At 40.1% G+C, this 19,483-nt stretch overlaps 2 protein-coding genes across 2 annotated transcripts in view; one reads left to right on the forward strand and one right to left on the reverse strand.

Moving 5' to 3' along the window:
- MARCO (macrophage receptor with collagenous structure) overlaps nucleotides 1–19,483 on the reverse strand; it is a 923,899-nt gene that overhangs the window by 441,882 nt on the left and 462,534 nt on the right. The window lies entirely within an intron of this gene.
- CCDC93 (coiled-coil domain containing 93) overlaps nucleotides 1,281–19,483 on the forward strand; it is a 39,753-nt gene continuing 21,550 nt past the window's right edge. Inside the window, exons 1-11 of the mRNA XM_050340478.1 lie at nucleotides 1,281–1,422; nucleotides 2,469–2,582; nucleotides 4,232–4,326; nucleotides 6,682–6,793; nucleotides 9,168–9,266; nucleotides 9,967–10,023; nucleotides 13,469–13,569; nucleotides 14,665–14,704; nucleotides 16,035–16,127; nucleotides 16,599–16,649; nucleotides 17,659–17,745. Of these exons, the coding sequence (XP_050196435.1) occupies nucleotides 1,381–1,422; nucleotides 2,469–2,582; nucleotides 4,232–4,326; nucleotides 6,682–6,793; nucleotides 9,168–9,266; nucleotides 9,967–10,023; nucleotides 13,469–13,569; nucleotides 14,665–14,704; nucleotides 16,035–16,127; nucleotides 16,599–16,649; nucleotides 17,659–17,745 (891 nt within the window). The 5' untranslated portion in view covers nucleotides 1,281–1,380. The remainder of the gene's footprint in view (nucleotides 1,423–2,468; nucleotides 2,583–4,231; nucleotides 4,327–6,681; nucleotides 6,794–9,167; nucleotides 9,267–9,966; nucleotides 10,024–13,468; nucleotides 13,570–14,664; nucleotides 14,705–16,034; nucleotides 16,128–16,598; nucleotides 16,650–17,658; nucleotides 17,746–19,483) is intronic.

Below are 19,483 nucleotides of genomic sequence, written 5' to 3' on the forward strand. Positions count from 1 at the left end.
ACTTGAAAAGAGACCACTGCCACCTATTTCTGAAGCCCTTGCCAACAAGAATGCTGCCCTGCAACCATGCTATGCCATGTTTTGATCCCAGGCTGTTACCACCCATCAAATCCTCCTGCACTGGTGTGATTTTATTCACGAGGCTGAAGTGTGTCGGCACCCAGACAGTGCATGGGCACAGCATCCAGCGCTCAGCACACACCCATCCTGCCTCAGGGTCTGCCCGGTGCTGCCGAACCCGGGATGGGAGGCCAGGTTCCAGCACATCCAGGTGCCCACCTTCCCAGCGGGCTACGCTCAGACATGGCCCCACGATGCGCCCAGTGCTGGGAGGCAGAGGCAGCACCAGATTGTGGCGGTGCCAGGGTTACTCGGCAGGGCACTGGCCACAGGTCCTAGGAGAACGGCGGAGGGAGCTGGGGGTGTTTAGCCTGGGGAAAAGGAGGCTCAGGGATTACCTTATCACTGTCTACAACTCCCTGAAAGGAGGCTGTAGCCAGGTGGGAGTCGGGCTCTTCTCCCAGGCAACCAGCAGTGGGATGAGAGGATACAAACGTAAGCTGCTCCAGAGGAGGTTTAGGTTGGACACTAGGAAGAATTTCTTCACAGAAGGGGTGATTAGACATTGGAAGGGGCTGCCCAGGGCGGCAGTGGAATCACCATCACTGGAAGTGTTTAAGGAAAGACTGGACGTGGCACTTGGTGCCATGGTCTGGTTGACAAGGTGGTGTTCTGTCACAGGACAAACTCGATGATCTCAGAGGTCTTTTCCAACCTAATTGATTCTGTGATTCTGAGACCTGTGTGCAGGGCAGAAAAAAATAGAGCTAAACGCCCCTTCAGCAGTCAGGTCACGAAAGGGAACCGGGCTGGCAATGAGGAGCGTCAGCGCCCCGAGGGGCACGAGCGGCCGTGAGGCACCTCGCGGTCACAGAGCACTCCGCAACTTGTCCTCCATGCTGGCGGGAGGCCTCAGGACCCCTCGGAAAAGGAAAAAAAAACGAAGGAAAAAGCGCAGTGCCAAGCGCAGCCCAGCCGGAGGGAACCACCCGGCGCCTGAGGGCGGCGCCGCGCTCCGCGGGGCCGCGGGCACGGGGGCACCCGGGGTCGCCCCCAGGGGCGCCGCCCTTGGGCGGGCGGGGCCGCGGCCGCTGCGCTCCGCGCAGCCCGTCAGTCACATGAGCCGCCGCCCTCCTTCCCCCGCACCCCTTCGGCCGCGAATGGCACGGCCCGGATGCGCTTGTACGCAGGGAGGGTGCGGGCGAACCATTGCGCGGGGGCGGGGGAACCCGGCAGCCGCCGGCCGGGAACACCCCTTCGCCGGGGCGCTGCGGCGGTGGCGGCGAGCGGACGTGACAGCGGCGCGGCCGGCGGAGCGCGATGGGGGTCCCGCGGGGGCAGGAGCGCCAGGCCCCGCAGGAGGTACCGCAGCGCTCGCTCCCGGACCCCCGTCCCCCCGAGGCGCGGCCGCTGCTCCCCCGGCCCCGCGGCACCGGCGTCCCCGGGCTCGCCGCCCGCTCCTTCCCGGAGCCTTTCCGGGAGCCCGGCGGTCGCTGCCGCGCCGCGGGCTCGGCCCTGGGGGCGCGTAGGGCGCGGGGAGGCCTGCGGGGCTGCCGGCAACGCTGTGCGGGTCACCTTCGGTGCTCCACCGCCCTGCCGGGTCCCCGCTGCCAGGAGGGATCGCCTGGAGCCCGTGGGAGCGGGGGGAGAGCGGGAGGGTGTGCGGAGCGCTGGAGGTGGGGAGGGAGCGCAGGTGGGTCCCTGCAGCCCCTCAGGGCAGACCTGCAGCCCTGTGACCCGCCTCTCCGGCCTAGGGCTGAGGGGTGTGGGAGCTCCGTGTCTGTCCTGACCCCTGTGTGTGTCCCTGGAGCTGTGGGGTTTCGCCCTGTAAGGTGGGGACAAAAGCGCTGCGATGTGGTGGCTGTGCCGGTGCTCTCCGGTCGCTCTTCGGAGCACTCGGGCTCTCCGGTCTGCCTGTCACACTTTGTCTCTGCTGTGCTTTGAAATGACTTACCCTCCCCCCAAAAAAGCGGAATTCCATATGGATGTCTCCTACTGTTTTTGTAAAAGGATTATTAGAAGCGTGTTCTGGTTTTGGCTGGGGTAAGAAGTTAAATTGAGGTGCGTGATTTTATGAACCCTGAAATTGAAAGAAATATGCGAAATGGAGAATAAATTAAGTGGCTTATGGCAATAGGGCAGTCTGTGTAGCTGGAGGCAAGCAGTGGACCAGGAGTCTCAATAGGAAAACCAGATTAAAGTATTTAACTGAGTGGAAGAAAAAGTGATGTTAAATCCATATAGAAATGTACCTGTTTCTTTAATGTCTTTCATTTTAACAACCAAGTTACATATGGAAGTCAAGGTTTTTCCTGATATGTGGTCTGTGCTAAGGTTAAGTTTGGAAAATGTTCATTCTTCAAATGAATGAGAAGTGGTCAATTAGTGTTGTGTTGTTTGTTTGTCAGGTTGAAACGAGAGAAGATGAGGAACAAAACATCAAGTTGACTGAAATTTTGGAATTGTTGGTGGCTGCTGGGTATTTTCGAGCAAGAATCAAGGGACTGTCACCCTTTGACAAGGTGAGACTGGTGCAATATTTTTAAAACCCCTTTTTTAAGTAAATGAAGCTCACATGTTTTGCTAGTTTGTTTAGCAGTGCCAGGTGACTTTATAAAGGACACTTGCAACCTGTGAGGCTTTCTTGTGTAAGTAATTCTGCAAATGACCTATTTTCAGGCAGACAGGACCTCCTCAGTCTTGAAAGATGATTTTGTGCAGCAAGGCCTATTTTGAAGGAGACAGTTGGATGCAACCTAATTGCTGTCTGCTTTTTTTTGTGGGTGTTACAGCCTGTGGGAGAGTCATGTCCAGGGAATTTGCCCCCTTCTCTCAACTGCAGTTAGAATAGTGAGAAAGATTTGATACTTGGAGAAAGCCTGGTGATTTTAAAATGAGTATTCGTTAATGAGAAATGAGGAAGTATCTGTGTAAGAATGGAACAGTTATCCTCGTGAGATTATTTTGGGGCTGTTTTTACATATCTTTAGAATGTCACATATGTTAACCTTTCATTGTCCCAGGCAGGAAGTGTGTGATACTGACAGTGAGCAAAGTTCAGGTTGAAGAGAGATTTCTGAATTGTTTCGGTGCTGACTCGGTGAGAAATTCCTGACCCAGGGTTTGAAAACACATAACTACAGAAGCCTTGAAATGGACTCTTCTGTTTTCTGCTCTTTGATCGTAGCACAGCCTTGCTTTGCAATGCAATTTTAGGTTGCTCCAGACTCCTTGGTATTACTAAGTGTAGCTGCTCAGGAGTCTCTGCACACAGGCACAGAGTAGTTTGAAGGAGAGTGCCCTAGGATGTAACATTGTTGCATTTGTGTGTAGAAATCGGGTCCATGCTTACCTAAAAACAATTGCAAAGGTACCATTTCAGGACAATGCCCAACCTCACAAAAACAAGCATTGCTATGGAAAATGCTCAAGGTGCTAGTGCAGGAGGGATTCTGTAGGTTAACTGTTTCAGAGAGGAATGTGGGAGGGGTGATAGGTCAGAAACCTTGTCTAGAACAAGGTTCCCAGTTTGCTTTGTGGTATTGGTGAGTTACTCCACATTTTAATCCCTTTTTCTCTGTTCTTTGCCTTTGCATACATTTAGGTTATCTTGACTATGTTTATGCAAGGTTGTCTTTAAATATTTATGTAAAGTTGATGAAATGGCTCAGGAGTTTAAATATGCCTAAGTATACATCAGATTAGGGCCTGAAATAGAGATTTCCATAGAGCTGGGGATTTCCATTGCTGGTACTGTGTCTAGCACTTGTCTCAGCAAGCAAGGAGTAACAGTAGCAAATGTGTATGCATAAAGGTAAGTACATGAATGTAAAAATTATGATCCTTGATAAAATTTTGATCTGGTCACTTTTTAGAGATCATGGCATTTAACATACTGTTGTATGTTAAACATACTGTGTTTTATCAATTTTTTTTAGTCTGAAAGCAGTTTCAAATCTAAAGTATGAACCTAAGAGAGGAATTTAGAATATCAGTAACTGCTGGGGTTTTTTCTTGTATATGTGTATTGTATGTAGAAATTTATATGGTCGTGGTATCTATTTCAATTTCTCTATGAGAATACTGAGGATGGAGAGAACACTACAGCCTGTATTTGGTTTTACTTCTTCAATTTAAAATGGAACTAATCCTGCTGTTGCTCCTTTGATAGGTGGTAGGTGGCATGACGTGGTGTATCACTACTTGCAACTTCGATATCGATGTTGATTTATTATTTCAGGAAAACTCTACTATTGGTCAAAAAATGTAAGTTGGTTAAATGGCAAGTGGGGTATTTTAATTCTTCTTAAAGAGGAAGCGGATGGGGAAGGGGAAGTTACCTGCTATCTACCTGTTTCTAAGAAGGATTTTTAGTCCAAGTTTCCTGCTTTTCAGGACTGCCCATCTGCAAAACATTGCACAAGTTTCTGGGTTTCTCAGACTGTAGTTCCACAAACTCTAAAAGCAGAAAGAAGCTTATTTCAAAAAAGGCAGTGCTATTCCCAGTGGGCTGCCATGCTCTTAAATGTTTTCACTGCTTAGTAGGGATATATGTGGCTCCACACAGAACTGGATTGGGAACTGATCCTGATTAAACCCTATAAAAAAAAAAAAAAGAGAGAAAGAAAATAGTTTTAACATGAATGAGTTCCTGGATCCAGTTCTCTGCACAGCTGCACAGATGCTTGTGCTGGCACAAGGGGATGATGCGGAGGCCAAAACAAAGGGCAGAGGGAGACCGTGCTGCTGGAAACTGGAGTGCAACATTAGAAGACCTTCCCTGAGTACCCTCTGTCTGCAGTTCTGCTGTGTAAATAACCTCTGACTCTCCTTTATGATTCTGAGTTGGAATTGTAGGCATCGCCAAACAGAATTTTAAACATGTCATTGTTGCCAAAATAGTTACCTGCCCCATACTGAGTGGAGATTTCCTTTCTCAGTGACCCAGTGAAACGACTTTGCTATGATTAATTTCTTATGCATGGAATTTGCTCATAAGCCAGCTAATTCCTGTATTAGAGAGGTTATAAACTTTGTTTATGCTGAGAAAGGGAGCACATTCCAAACACATGCATATCTGTGATAAAAGAACCATAATTAAAATTTGCAGAAAGTAAGAATAGCCTGACGAGTTACAGTGGCATGAAGAGACTTGTTTTTTACTCAATGTAGTTGAAAAGAACATCTTTCTGTGCTGTTTTCTTGGAAGTCATTGAGCACTGGCAAGGCTGTAACACTTTTAAAAAGTAAAGATTTGTGGATATTGCCATTGCCCGTGGAGACACTCAAATTTTCATAGATAACTAACTACATAAAGCATTGCTGAGTGCAAAGAATTAAGTAGAGGCTAGGAATGAAGATGGTAGTGGTAATTTTTATAATTGCTAGGTTTTTATAATTGCCATTGTTGTTATCCTTAAGAACAACAGGATAGGAGATAGTTAAGTTATCCTGAAAATGTTCTTTTATTTTTCCAACTGACTGGATGCAAAACTGGCAAAACAAAAATCAGGCTCCTTTCCCAAAACAGCAACAATGATTTATTTGTAAATCTGAAGCGTTCAGAATCACACAAGCATAGGCTGTTTTGATGTCCACGTAATGTTTATACTGGTGGTGGCTCAAGGCTTCTGTGGTGTTCTCAAGATAAGGAAAAGCTAATTGTGTTTTCTCAGAATTATTCCAAAGACATTGCGATGGTGTCCTGTTATTTAATTGCTGTGTTGAAATAAACACGGAATCGTACATTAGGAGAGGATCTTGCATCTGTTGGATAAAACTCTTGTTTTAATTGCATTTGCTTTGATTGTGCTCCACTTCCTTTAATAGGTTTCAGGCTCTCTTCCCAGGCTTTGGTGTCATAGCTCTTGCTCCCCTTTTGTTCTTCCAGAATGTCAGTTGTGCATTTGGGCCATACTAAATATCAGTGAGGTCAGTACTGCACCAGTTAGTTTTTCTCCTTCATGGGGAAATAGCTTTGGTTTTCTTGTAAAGTTTTCATCCTCGGTGCTGACACCTACTTTAAAAATGTACTTGGCATCATTGACAGCAAAAAAATTCCTTGCCCTAAAATAAGGGATTTGGTGGAAACAAGATGAAGTTTCTGTAGATGAATCCCTCATGGTAGGGTGATCCTTTCATTTTACCAGCTCCTACCTGAGCTCTAGAATGAGACGGGTGCCAGCAAATTCAGTTTTACTCACTTGAAAACTGTGTGAAGTATACTGTGTACTGAGCTTTTAAGTGCAATATATATTTGAAACCATACAGTTTCAGGACTAGCATCAAGGTATGTTTTTGGAGTTCTACCAAACAGTTTTTAAGTCCTTACATTTGATTCTGTACTTTTTGAGTGCATGTCTCTTACTTATAACTGTTCTCAAAGCTAGTGTCTCCTCATGTGGGCATATACTAGAATATGCAAAGGTGTTTGTAGATGTATCTTACATGGGTATTTCATCTGAGCAGACATGCAGATCTAAAAGTTTTGTGTGTAATACTATAAATACAAAAACTGTGTACAGTGGAAGCCACTAGAGGGAACTTAACTGTGTTTGCAAAAATAATTTGTAATTTACAAAAGAAGAACTTATCTGTGTTTTTGTTATTGTTTTATAATAGTGCCTTAACTGAAAAAATTGTGTCAGTGTTACCAAAAATGAAGTGTCCTCATCGTTTGGAGCCACATCAGATCCAGGGACTGGATTTCATTCATATATTTCCTGTTATACAGGTAATAATAATTTTATGGTGTATCGATAGTTTGCTGAAAAAGGCCATAAAACTTGCAAAGCTTTTCATTATTGTTTGGCTCTTTATTTAACTTTGGAATGAATAGTCACAGAGAAGTAATTTAATGTTTTTAAAGAATGGAGTGACATTATGGATGATAGAATCCTTAATTATCATTTGATCCACATTTAAGAACACAAATCAAATTCTCTAAATTCTTTGAAATGGAGTCAGATTCTGCCTTTTGTGGTACACCTGCTTACTCCATAAGCTTAAGCACAGACTGTAAGTTACGAAGACAGTCACTGAACCAAATGTGAATAAGGCTGAAGGCAGCTGGGGTTGTTTCTTTAACCATAATACATTCTTAATTCTTATCACTTAAAAACTGTATGGGTGGAAAAATACATTGCTCTGACAAGCACCGCTAGCTGAGCATGTGCATATGCATAGTTCTCAAGTTTATTAAGGTTTAAGCTAACACTTGATGTGTTCCAGTTACATGTGGTATTTTGAGAATCCTTGGCATGTTGTTATCATTTTTTGATTTTCCTTTCATCTGCACTCAGAAACGTATCTTTGATACATAGGGAAAATGAAGACTGTTAAGCAAGCTTTTTTTCTATTAAATATCTCACTACCTCCTGCCTGTGTAGGAATTTAGCATGAATGGAATCTAAGTTTCAGTTTGTAAGAAGTGGGGAAAACTTCCTGGTGCTTTGTCTTGTTATCTTCTAGTGGGAGTCTTCTGAGGGAAACCACACTTAACTGCACTCCCCACAAAACATTCTGTGGTGTGTGCTACTGTTACACAGCTTTCAAGCTGTTCTCATGCTGTCTAAGGTGGAAAGTTTGTATCTTTGTTAATAAGACTTTTTACTTCTGAATTCTTATTTCCTACCAAAAAAACAAAAATCCAATCCAGGTGAATTTTTTTCCCTGGTCACTTGATGACAAGGAGTGGTTACATTTATTAAATACCAGGCTTCTTTCACAGGAAAAATATTACTCCTGCTGTAAGAACGATAGCACAAGGTATTCTTTTCTCTGACCTGCTTTATCCAAAATCCTGATTTGGGATATTACCTCAGGAAAGGAGAAACATTAATTCTAAGCAGGGAGGAAATCTGCTTCTGGGTTTCTCTGAGAGCAGTGATTCTCAGTAGCTGGCCAGTAGGTGGTATAGCTGACCCATACTTGAAGAAGTCTTTCTTGATTGACTTGGTTTTTTGTCTGTAGAGGATCTTTTTTAGAAGTTGTGGCTTTCTGTCAGGTTCCTGTGAAACTCTCAACCAAGACAGGCCTTCCTTGCTGATGTCACCAGCATACTCTGTTCTGAAAAAGACCATGCAAGAGCTACAAAATGCTGACTACACCATGTAGGAATTATGTATTGATAATGACACTTCATTCAATGTCCTGTTAAATTCAGGATTTCACTGGCTATCTGTAAATCTCAAATCAGTGCCCAACTAATAAAAACGCTTGCTCTTCTGCCTGGGATTGTGTCCCAATACCTCTTGCACTGTGCAAACTAGTCTGGTGGCCTTGACAGGAAAAGTGTAGATGGATCCTTCCCAACAGGAAGAAATTAGGTTGAGTTGGCTCACTGCCACAGACTGTAGCAGAACTTTAAAAAATAATTAAAAAAACCCGCCATAACAAATATTCCAGTGGAGGACAGAAATGTCGCTCTTCTTCCCAGTAAATTGTGCTGATGTTCACGGACAAAACTATGGATACAAACTTGTGTTGAGATGCTCTTTGTAATTAATAGATTGCATTTTCATCTCTCATTGTCATCATCTTCCCCTTGCTTTCCAGGGGTTCATGGTTATAGCACAGGAAACAGTTGCTGGTTCGAACATGGATCCCAGGATTGATCTCATCTCTTATGTGACCTCCTGCACAGGCTGTCAACAGCCAGCAGGATTTATCTGCTCCGACATTGTTTAAAATGTACTTCAATATTTTGTGGCTTTTTGTGTGGTCTTATAAATGTCAGAAGTCTTTTTTTCTTACACAGGCATGTGGTTCTTCATGAGCACTTCATAGGCTTGAAGATACGTCTTTTCACAGGGGAGCTGTAGTTTTTTTATAACAGTGATCTGTAGTAGGAAAAGTTCATAAAAGAATCATATGCACAGAAGAAGAAGAAGAAGAAATGTGAAGTTTATAAAAGAGCTAATGCTGAATCATTTTGTTAGGATTAGGTCCCTGGTTTACCATGTTTACAAATAAAAAAAATCACTTGTTCTTATTTCTGTGCTTAAAATGTGCTTTTAGCTTTTATCATGTATTAAAACTAATTATGCAGCAGTTTGTTGTTTGCTGCTGTTACTCTTCTTCTTTCAACTGATAAATTTTTTTTTCAGTGGCTGGTGAAACGTGCAATAGAAACAAGGGAAGAAATGGGAGACTATGTCCGTTCTTACTCTATATCACAGTTTCAAAAAACTCACAGGCTGCCAGAGGTGAGATGAAGCCAGTTCCTGTTTCTGTTATGATGTGTCAAATGCTCAGGTGCAACTTCACAGCACCAGAGTTGCTTTTGCTATCTTTTTTTTTTTGTTTCCTTTGTATAGGAGGAGGGGTGGAATGAGCTTGGATATGTGCCTGTAGTGCAGAATTATCAGTTCTGTTCATTCCATATTTAACACCTAGAACCCAAGTTTTGTAACGTTATTAAAGCTAGATGGCCCTACTATTGACTATTTTATTAACTGGGGATGGTTTGGATTTTGTTTGGGGGTTTGTACTTTTGTTTTTTGCTTAGTTTTTTGTTGTTGGGGTTTTTTTAATTATTTTTAATGCTTAGAAACTAAAATAACAGTAGAGAATACTTTTCTCTTTTCCACATTAAGCCTATCCCAGCTTCATTTCTTTATAGTGTAAAGACTGGAGATCCCAGTAGTGTCCTGGAATGGCATTTGTGTCAGGTCCTGTATAAGCAGAGAGCAGGACCTGCTGATCTGGGTACAGCTTTAAAGACCTACCCACTATCTGATGACAGAAGCAAGTACTTTTCTGTGTTACAGGAAATCACTAACATTTCACCAAATAACTGGACAACTCAGAAACTATTTGACAACTTAGTTTCACAGAATCCTTAGAATGGTTGAGATTTAATCTCCATTCCTGGTATTTTTCATTACCTCCATTAATGTCTTTCAGGATGATGAATTTATGCAAAGGAAAGAGAAGGCAATCAAAACGGTTACTGATATCTTTGTAAGTATGTTAGATTTTTCTTTTTTCATGATCAAGAAACAAGTGGCTTTAGTAATGAAATGGTGATAGTTAATTCTGTTTAATGCAGCCAGTGCTGGGTTTTCTCATGAGAAGATCCCAATTAAGTTACATGTTGAGCTTTGTTCTTAGAACATGGTCTCAAATGCCAATATATCAGATTGAAAACCTTTTAGGTGTGCACTGTATGAGTAGATAAATCATATCAACTGCCTGCACAAAGAGTGTGGAATTTCACACTACCAAACTAAAGTCACCAGGTAACTTACAGGCTGTTAAACTCTCAGTAGACTATTAGTTTGAAGCTATCAGCAGTTGGACTATTTATCTTTAATTAAAGTAGAGATGACCTCTTCAATTTAAATGTCTGCATTTCAACACTTGTCTTTTTTACTTGTAATTAGCAGTGGAAGTACACACCCTAATTCAGAAATGTTTTCGTCAAGTGGCAGATGTTGGTTGGGAAAGGTGGTATCACCTGTGTTCTCCCTCCCTCTTCAGGTGCAGATCTTTAACTCTTGGATAAACTGCTTGTTTATATTTTTTGAAAGCTTGTTCATGAATACTACAATGACATGTAACCTGTCTAGGCTCTCTCACTCTCTCGTACCTAAATTCGGTTGCCTAGCTAGCAACTGGAGTTCCTATCCTTGGAGTTTCTGTCCTTGCTTTCTAGTTTCCCTGTTTGCCTGGGATCATCCATTTCACCATTCCTGACTCCCTGCAGTTCTCTACCCTTTGTTTTGGACCGTCTTGATAAATTCCAGTCCAGCATTTGAGAAAAGGTGAAAAGTCTGGGTTGATTTGACTAAGACATTTCCAGGGCTCTTCAACACATGGCAGAACCCTACTCTGCAGAGAAAGCCAGTGCTATTTGAGGTAGCTCTAACAGGCATCTGAACTCTTCATGTCCACTGGTGGAGGTGTCCACTGCCTGTGTAATGAGCTGTGTGAGAGGTTGTATAATGGACCAGACAAGCCATTTGAGTCCTTTGTCAGGTTTTGGAGGTGGTTGTTTTTCTGTTCTAGTGAGCTGAGTGCTGCTGAGCCTCATGGATGTGGTTGAATTACAGCATGTGTTTATTCAATAATGTCGCTATGAAAGTCTCCAGGTGGTGACCAATGCAAATTCCTTTGTTAATCTATTTGAATAATTGCTCTTGCTTTAAAAATTTCAGTTACAGTCTCTTTAAGTGTTGTTCTCCATGGTTTGATTATGTTTTTTTTTAATTATTAGCAGACTTACAATGAGTCTTTTACTCCACCCAGAAATATGTTGTCTTTCCACTGAGATGTTTTCTGTTTTACAAGTTAGCTCTCCTTGTACATAGGTATCATTGCATTGTTTATGCACCTCTGTAACCTTTTAAATTGAGAAAGAATGCAAACCTGTGGGATAAAGCAAATTCCAAATGTGAGTAGCACTTGAAATTCAAGTAGCACTTGAAATTCATTTGGCTTATTTCAATTTTCAGAATAATTTTTCAAGTGTGTCCATTTTTTACCTGCACTGTCTTTATATAGCACTAAAGAGTCTATATCCAAGTGGCTGATATCGACCTTGTCACAGAAGAGACAGAAACAAAGTAATCACAATGCTCTTATGGGACACCTGTACCTAGAATTTTCAGTGTCATTCAAAAATATACAGAAGATATTTGATTAACAATGATGAAGGGTTCCCTTTGGTTGCTGAGAAACAGAAGTGGTTTCAAGGCTTACTTTCTATGTTCTATTACTCTGTCTTCTCCATCTGGCTCAGTTATCTAGTTTTTAAGTGCATCTTCACGGAACGTAAAGTTTTTGACATTTGTTCATCATTGCTCAGGGTATCATTAGACAAACATCTCTTCCTTAAATATATGAGCTCTGTCAGGATCTTGTCTTCTACAGCTGGTACCTGACCTTCTTAACAAAAGATTAGTTCATGAGAGTTCTTAAGGCATCAAAGCATAAGTACAGCCCAGAACACAGAATTAATTTGCAAGGGAGAATGTGCAGAAGCTTCCTTATCTATCCACAGGAACTAGAAGGAGAAAGTTGCTATTAGATGAAGGTACTTTTGTAGGTCACCTTTAAAGCATTGGAACTGGAAGAGAAATTCACTGTCCTAAAAGAGGATCAGCAAGTGTGAAAGAATAATTTGTTGTCTGAATTCATTATTACAACTCTGGTCTGAGGACCTACCCTTCTTTTTGCAAGGGGTCAGTACGCTGACATTTATGGTCATGGTCAGGCCTAAAGGTTGGAAAAGAGAATATTAAATATCAGCAATGGTTATTGGAATAAGAACTACTGCTGCTGAAAGGTGACTGTCTAGTCAGTTGAGATTATCTTGCAGTGGTTTTGTTCAACTACTCAATTACCTGATGCCAAGGCTAATGTTTGTGATATGATGCTTACACTTTATATAGCAAAGGTATAAAATACAGTGCCGTTGTAAGAGCTATAATTATTTTTGTTACTTATGTTGCCTCTCTGTATGTGAGAGGCTGTGGGAGATCCTTGGTCCTAAAAAGCTTTTTCACGTGACAGTCAAAAAAGTAGCAAGATTGAATAGCTGGAAGCAAAGGTGACAGAAATTAAGATTAGAAATGAAGTAAAAATTGCAAAGAGTAACAGACAAATTCAGTAGAAACTTACCAAGGAATAGTGTCAATTTACATTTGTTTGAAATCTCCACTTTGGGATTACCTGTCTTTGAAAAAGATTGAAAGCTATTTCAGCAATGTTATGGTGCCAGCAACTGCTTGTTGAAAATAATAGTTTGTCTTGTACAGAAAGTCAGAACAAGCAAAAAATATTCTTCCTTTTGTTTTTTAAATTGGAAGCAACTCTATCAGAACAAAATAGCACTTGTGAATCCTTGTTTTATTTGATGGGCTGTTGTCCAGATATTGGATCACACTTGGATAGCATTAGATTGAATCATTTTACTGACAAACTCCTTCAGGTATTTTTGTTCCAATAAAATCTGCTTTAAGTCTGTTGTAAGCTGTGACCATTGAGTAAAAAATAATCATGCTTATTTATCTAATCAGAATTTACAAATAGAATTAACTCACAAAGAAGGTAACATTTCTAGACACTAGCATTAGCCAAATAATCTTAATAGATGTTGAGTATGTTATTTTTGACTCTTCTTTCAAACATGACAGAAGAGATGGTTGAGAAATTGTGTGTTGTTAAATATCCATTTATATTTTTGTTTTAAACCAGGAGAGGTTTTATTCCTGTAGCAAATTGTTTAGAAATGAATTCAGTAAGATTTTATAATGTAATTCCAAAAAGACAAAGTGAGGGATGTACATTTGGGTAAGTGTATTAAGTTGGAAAGCAAACAGTGTGTGTATCACTTGAGATAACAAGTCACCATTTATTTTAGAAAAGCCTTTTACAAGCTCTGAATCCATTCACTGTTTTACAGGAGGTTTACAAACCTCAGAGAAAATACAGACGTCAGAAGGGAGCTGAGGAGCTGCTGGATGAGGAGTCAAAAGTTCATGCTACACTTCTGGAATACGGCAGGTGAAAGGCTTCATTTAATTCTCCTTGGGGTTTGTATTGTGTGCATTATAAGCATTACATATAAAATTTGGATTGTGATGGGTTCTTGTCAAACTACTTCAGATATGAACTATGTGAAAGGTACTTCTGTTTGGTTTCATATTTTGTTTACTTATCCTGGAAATTCTCTGGGAACTGGACAGTCCTTATATGTGTGACCCATTTTTTTGTACAATGGGAGCCCAAGTTCAGACTTTGTGCTCTTAGTAGGGTATGGTTTTTTAACATAGTTGTTCTTTGTGTTATAGAAGTGGCTTAAATTCATGATCCTTCTATGTATTGTCTGTCAATTAGTTTTGTCTCTGAGCAATGCAAGCAATCCTCAGAAAGTGAGGGGAAAAGGAGCTGAAGTTGCTATTGCTTCTTTTTGTAATTCTAATGTGTTTGTTGCATCAAGAGGCTGAATCATTGTTTGGTCTTCTTACTTTTTGCAAACTCCCATACAGAGTCCAAGTTACCAAGGTTTTCACTTTTCCATTATCCCTCTGGTTTACTGAGAGCTCTCCAAACACATGAAAATGAAGTTACAGAGCTTCTGTTTGAGGTTTCTATTTCCACTTTTCACAGTTTAGTGATAAGAGCAGCTTGTCTCCTGTCTGAACTCTTAATACTTAACGAGTGCAAATGACATTTGAATTCCATTTTGTATCTTCTGTGGCTTCTTCTCCCTCAAAGCCATAGATTTTTATATTTGTTGTTCTCACTATTTTGAGTGCCTTCCTTTTAACAGTAACATGGACTGTAGTGTAATAGCTCAGGATTAACTTCCAAATGGAAAGAGGACATCATTGCTTTTTCCTTTCATGAGCTTTACATGACAACATTTTATGAAGAGTCAAGATTTGCAAATCATGATGGAAAGAGTAGATGGAGCTGAAATCATTCTGTAAATATGCTTCAGTACTTGCTTATTTAGTTACCTTGAAACATTCTAAAAACTAACCTGAATCTGGCTGTTGGTGCATATCTTATGTTGAAAACTGATAGAAACTTAATATATTTGTAAAAGTTGTAAACAACAATCTGTTTCCTTCATGTTTCCTATTGTTCTTTTAGGAGATACGGATTTAGCAGACAAGCAGGAAAAACAGAACAGGTAAAAAAAAATACTAACTTAAAATACTCAAATAGTGGCAAGAATTGCATTGTTGGAGTGTTGGTTACTGTTAGATCTTAGAAGAATACAGCAGAATAAACAGCTATAACTTCCATTATTACCCTCTCTTAAGAACTGCTAACTGGAACTAAAAATCTGCATTCCATGTTTAAAAGAAAGGGGGTTTGGGTGTTGTGTTTGTTTTAGTTCCGTTTTTACTGTGAGGTAATGACATATCCTGTCTGCTTAATAAGCATCTTTTAACTAAGTGTTCCATAATGTGATCATTAATGGGTTTGGATTTTTCTTTTTAAAGACGCATTCAGCTTGGTAAGAAATATTGTAGACATTTATTACAAAACAGGTTATCTAATGTGGTAGAGAAACACGATACCACACGATACCATGCCATAAATAAATCATTGGGCTTCTGGAAAAGTAGCATCCTTGCTTTTGATGGTTATGGAATCTTAAAATGTCCTTGTCAGAGTATCTGCAGTTTTACTATTTACTATTAATTTGGCTACAAGCTTTTATTACAGACAGAGATAATGAAAATAATGCATGAAGCATGTCATGGACTCAGGAATACATTTGACTATATTAAGGTTGCCCTTCATCATCTCAATATTCCACATACAAATTTCACATTTCAATTTTATACATAGAGCTGTTTCCCGATCTAGGCATGCCTGTCTTCCCCTCAGAGTAACGACCAGGCTGCAGTCATGTTTATTGAGTTAATTTTCTTTCTTCAAAAATATAGTTGACTTTGGGATATGGTATATTAGATGGTCGTCATGATTGTTATGGGAATCGAGTCTCCAGTAAGGCAGAAGTGGACAAGGAAATAACCATGTTTGTGGTGCAGTATTGACCTAGAAATCGAGCCTGTCTGTCACCAGCTGTCATTAGTTCTTGTGACTCAACTGGGCAGTTTTACACTCTTTATGTTGTATATTTATTTATACCCATATTAAGTTATAAAAATTATTTATGTAAAAAAAAAGTTCAACCTTCTCCTGTGTAGCAGACATGCTATTTTGGGATAGCTGGCTTTCTCCTGAGGTTGGTAGCTCTCAGAAAGCTATGAGATAAGGAATCTTTGCACCAGATGTGTCCATAGGAAGCCAGAAACACAGTTGGAATACTTGTGAGAAATCAGGGAGCCTTATGTTTCAGCTGACATGATTTGGAGTGTAGCTGAAATGCATTCATAAAAACAGAACAGCTACATTCCAGTTTTCTCCTTGATGTCTTATTTAACACTTTAGAAAACAGGAACCAGATATGATAGTGGATTTTTGGTTTTTTTTTTTTTCTTTAAAAGGCTGAAGATAAAAAAACAGCGCTGCCTGCAGGGCTTGCAGCAGCGGGAAAAGCTGAGCCATGTGATGAAGATGACCTTCAAGCTGCTGAAGAGGTGTGCCACAGACATAGTAGGCATGGATGTTACTAACTTGGGGGGAGGGCAGCAGTTATCACTGCCCACTTGTTCGCTGGAAGAAGGAAAATTTCCGTGGTTAGTTGAAGTGCAAGTTGCTTCCCACAGAAGAATATGGAATCTGAAATTGATGCACAGAAATGTTTGTTGGTGTTTAATACCCCAAAATTGAATTTTTGTTTTGGAGTTGGAGCATTTTTAAAAGGTTGGGTTTTGACCGACAGCAGAGCTGAATAATCTGAGGGAATGTGTACTGTTATAAGGGACTTTCCTTAAATTAGGTAACTTTAACCACCTCTTTAACTTCCATAGATTTAGTGCCCTATTACATTCATTAAAATACACTTGTTGTGTGATACTAATTTTACAGATGTGTCCCTGTCCCTGGCAAAAAAAAGCTAAATAATAGAAGTTAAATTGTTATGTATAAATCTTCCTATTTTGCTCTAGCTTCGCATTAAAACTCTGATGACTGGAATGGCTGCAATGGCAACAGAAGAGGTAAGCAGCATTTAAAACTGATAAAGCTTTGTTTAAATTATGGTTGATTGTGGCAGTTATTCCTAAAATCAGACTTCTGATTCAGATCTGAAGTCTTGGAATGCCTGCATTTAAACTTTCATAAGGAGAGTGCAATAAAAGATGGTTGAAATAGGAAGACAGTAGTTTTTAGGAGGCTGATGAGTTTGCCCTGAAATGGCAACAACAGTAAAATAGTGCCTCTTTCAAATGCTTTCTATAAGGAGAATTTCAGAGGAAAGGCATCACTGTGCGGCTGCCCAAGATGCAGTATGATCTTACTGTATTCATCTTGTGAAGTTATCCAGGGGAGGAATTGTTTTACTGGGGAGAGTGGAGGAAAATTCTATGCCTTTCAAGGTGCTTTTCAAAGCACTGATAAATAGTTATAAACAACAATGTTAGTCTAAGACACTGAAAATACTGGATATGTAATAGTGGATATGTATCCTGTTGTCTTAATTCATTGTGTTTAATGATATAATGGAACTTGTAGTCAGTCCTTTATTTTGATTTCTGGGTGAGAGGAATAGGAAGAAATTCAGTTGTTAAAATTGTTTCTGTTTATGCTGAAGTTACAAAAGCAAAGGCAGTAATTAGTCTGCTCTCAAAGTTGATTGGCATGCTTTCTACTTAAATCCATTGTGGAATTCAATTCTATTTGAAAACTGTTTTTATACAGGCATGCAGTTTGAAAGGTGCATTCTTAGAGTTTTATTACTGCAAATTAAAATTCAATATAGAGAATAGAATCAAAGTTAAGTTTCTGAAATCTGATTTCAAATTTGCTAGAAGGTTTTAAGCGAGAAATTTCCATCAGCATAGTTGACCTTATGGAGTGGAATGTTTCCTGGACTTTTCTTGTGATTAGAGATTTTTACCCAGTGTAAAAATTTTGTAAATTCCTGTTAAAATTAGAGCTTGTGGAAATTGTCATGTAAAAAGTACAGGCAGCTCCAAAACTCCAAACATTTTCTTGACACAATTGCAGGGCAAACTGACAGCAAGCACAGTTGGCCAGATTGTTGGACTCCAGTCAGATGAGATCAAGCAAATAGTGTCTGAATATGCTGAAAAGGTAAGTGTGTCACCTGATTGTGTTTTACCACACTGTGTTTTATAGCTTGTTAATTTAGGCCTTAAGCTTCCAATTTAATTGCCATGATTCTCTTGAAACACACTGCTTCATATATGCTGTGGATGGCAGCAAAGCCAGAATTCAGGGAAGTATTTCAAAGAGATGTATGAGTAATTTGAGTTTAAGCACCTGCTTAAATGTTTTTTGTGAAGAAAGAAGGCCCTGAGTTGATACCTATTCAAATTAGAGGCCTAAACTCTAAATATGTTTTAAAATGCTCAGTGTTAAGCACAGAAATACAGTTCTGAGGGCCTGCTCAGAAAAAAATCTAGGCCTCCTCCGCTCAGATTTTCATATACTGGGATCTTGCTTGCACTGGGCTCCATCTCTGTCATGCCCTGGATCTCTAGTTTTGAATCTTGTCTCATCAAACCAAGCCTTTGTTGCTTTGAGGAGTCAAGGCGATTAAATGTGCACATTTACCCCATTTATTGTGTTCAACTGTGATTGTTTTTACTGTAATGTGAAAAGAAAATCTGGCTCTTCAAGCAATTAATCCATACAATACATCACTGCCAGATATGAGTTATAGGTCGCTCCTATTTGTCCAGTAGTCTTCTCATATTTCTTCCTTTTTGTTGACACATATGAGGTATGGAGCTTTTCCATTTGGGAGATAAACCCTATAGCTCAACAGAGTCTATAGCAAATTCCTGGCCTTTCTTTATTATAAAGGATTGGAGGAACAGAAGCCCAAGGGTCATATTTCAATGTTACATTTCTTCTGTTCTGAGAGAAGGCAGCAGGACCTTGACCATTATAGTGGAACAGTGATTAATACTCTGTAAAGTAAGAACTGATTCCAGTCAAACCAAAGATAGATCACTTTTCAAAACTATTGGATGTGATAAAACAAAATAAATTTCTGTGCACGTATTCATGCATCAGGAGAAGAATTAAGGATGTTATCAAACAGTTTATTGAAGCTTCAGCAATGTATGGATATAATTCTAATAGTTTTAACCCCTTGTAACTATACACAGCCTGAGCAAGCACAGCAGTGCTTATTTGTCTACCAGAGTCTTAATAGAATCCACAGGCCCAATGAAGATAGCTGACAAACAAAATTCTAGATCCAAAGTTGCCATGTGCCAGGACCTTTCTTACCAGAGGTGTTTTTGCAGAAGATCAATGCAGTTTTCTGCATTTGCCCCTCCATTCTGCTGCTGTGTTAACTTGTTCAGTAAACTGGAGGGAGGGTTTTATTGTCATTCCTTGCTTTCTAAAAATACTGACAGAAAATCATTAACATGGCTTTTATCTGTCTATTCATCACCAGCTTTCTAAGGCCAATTATTCAAAGTAGTTTTGAATTTACTGTATTAAAAGTATTCTTCCTCTGAGAATTTACAACTACAGTGATCTATAAAAAGTGGTTTTGCTAGGAGTAGAATAGGAGCAAAACCTTGTTCCCTGGTGAGAGAATGAATAGAGCAGTGCTGTGTCGAAACTACCCTCTTCAAAAATACCTGAAGGAGAATACTCTTCAAGAGTTTTAAGTGCTGTTTGCAAGTTACTTATATCTTAAGTTGACTCAACATATTTTAGGATTTCTAGAATCCTATATTAAAAATGCTTATGCTCCCTATACAGTCAGTAGAAGTATTATACAATAAAATTTTCAACCTTTTAGTTTGCTTAGGGTTTGTTGTTCAAAGAGGATAATAAATTGGATATT

The sequence above is a fragment of the Myiozetetes cayanensis genome, unplaced genomic scaffold, assembly GCF_022539395.1.
Source record: "Myiozetetes cayanensis isolate MyiCay16 unplaced genomic scaffold, myiCay2020 scf9, whole genome shotgun sequence".
In the NCBI taxonomy this organism is placed as follows: Eukaryota; Metazoa; Chordata; class Aves; order Passeriformes; family Tyrannidae; genus Myiozetetes; species Myiozetetes cayanensis.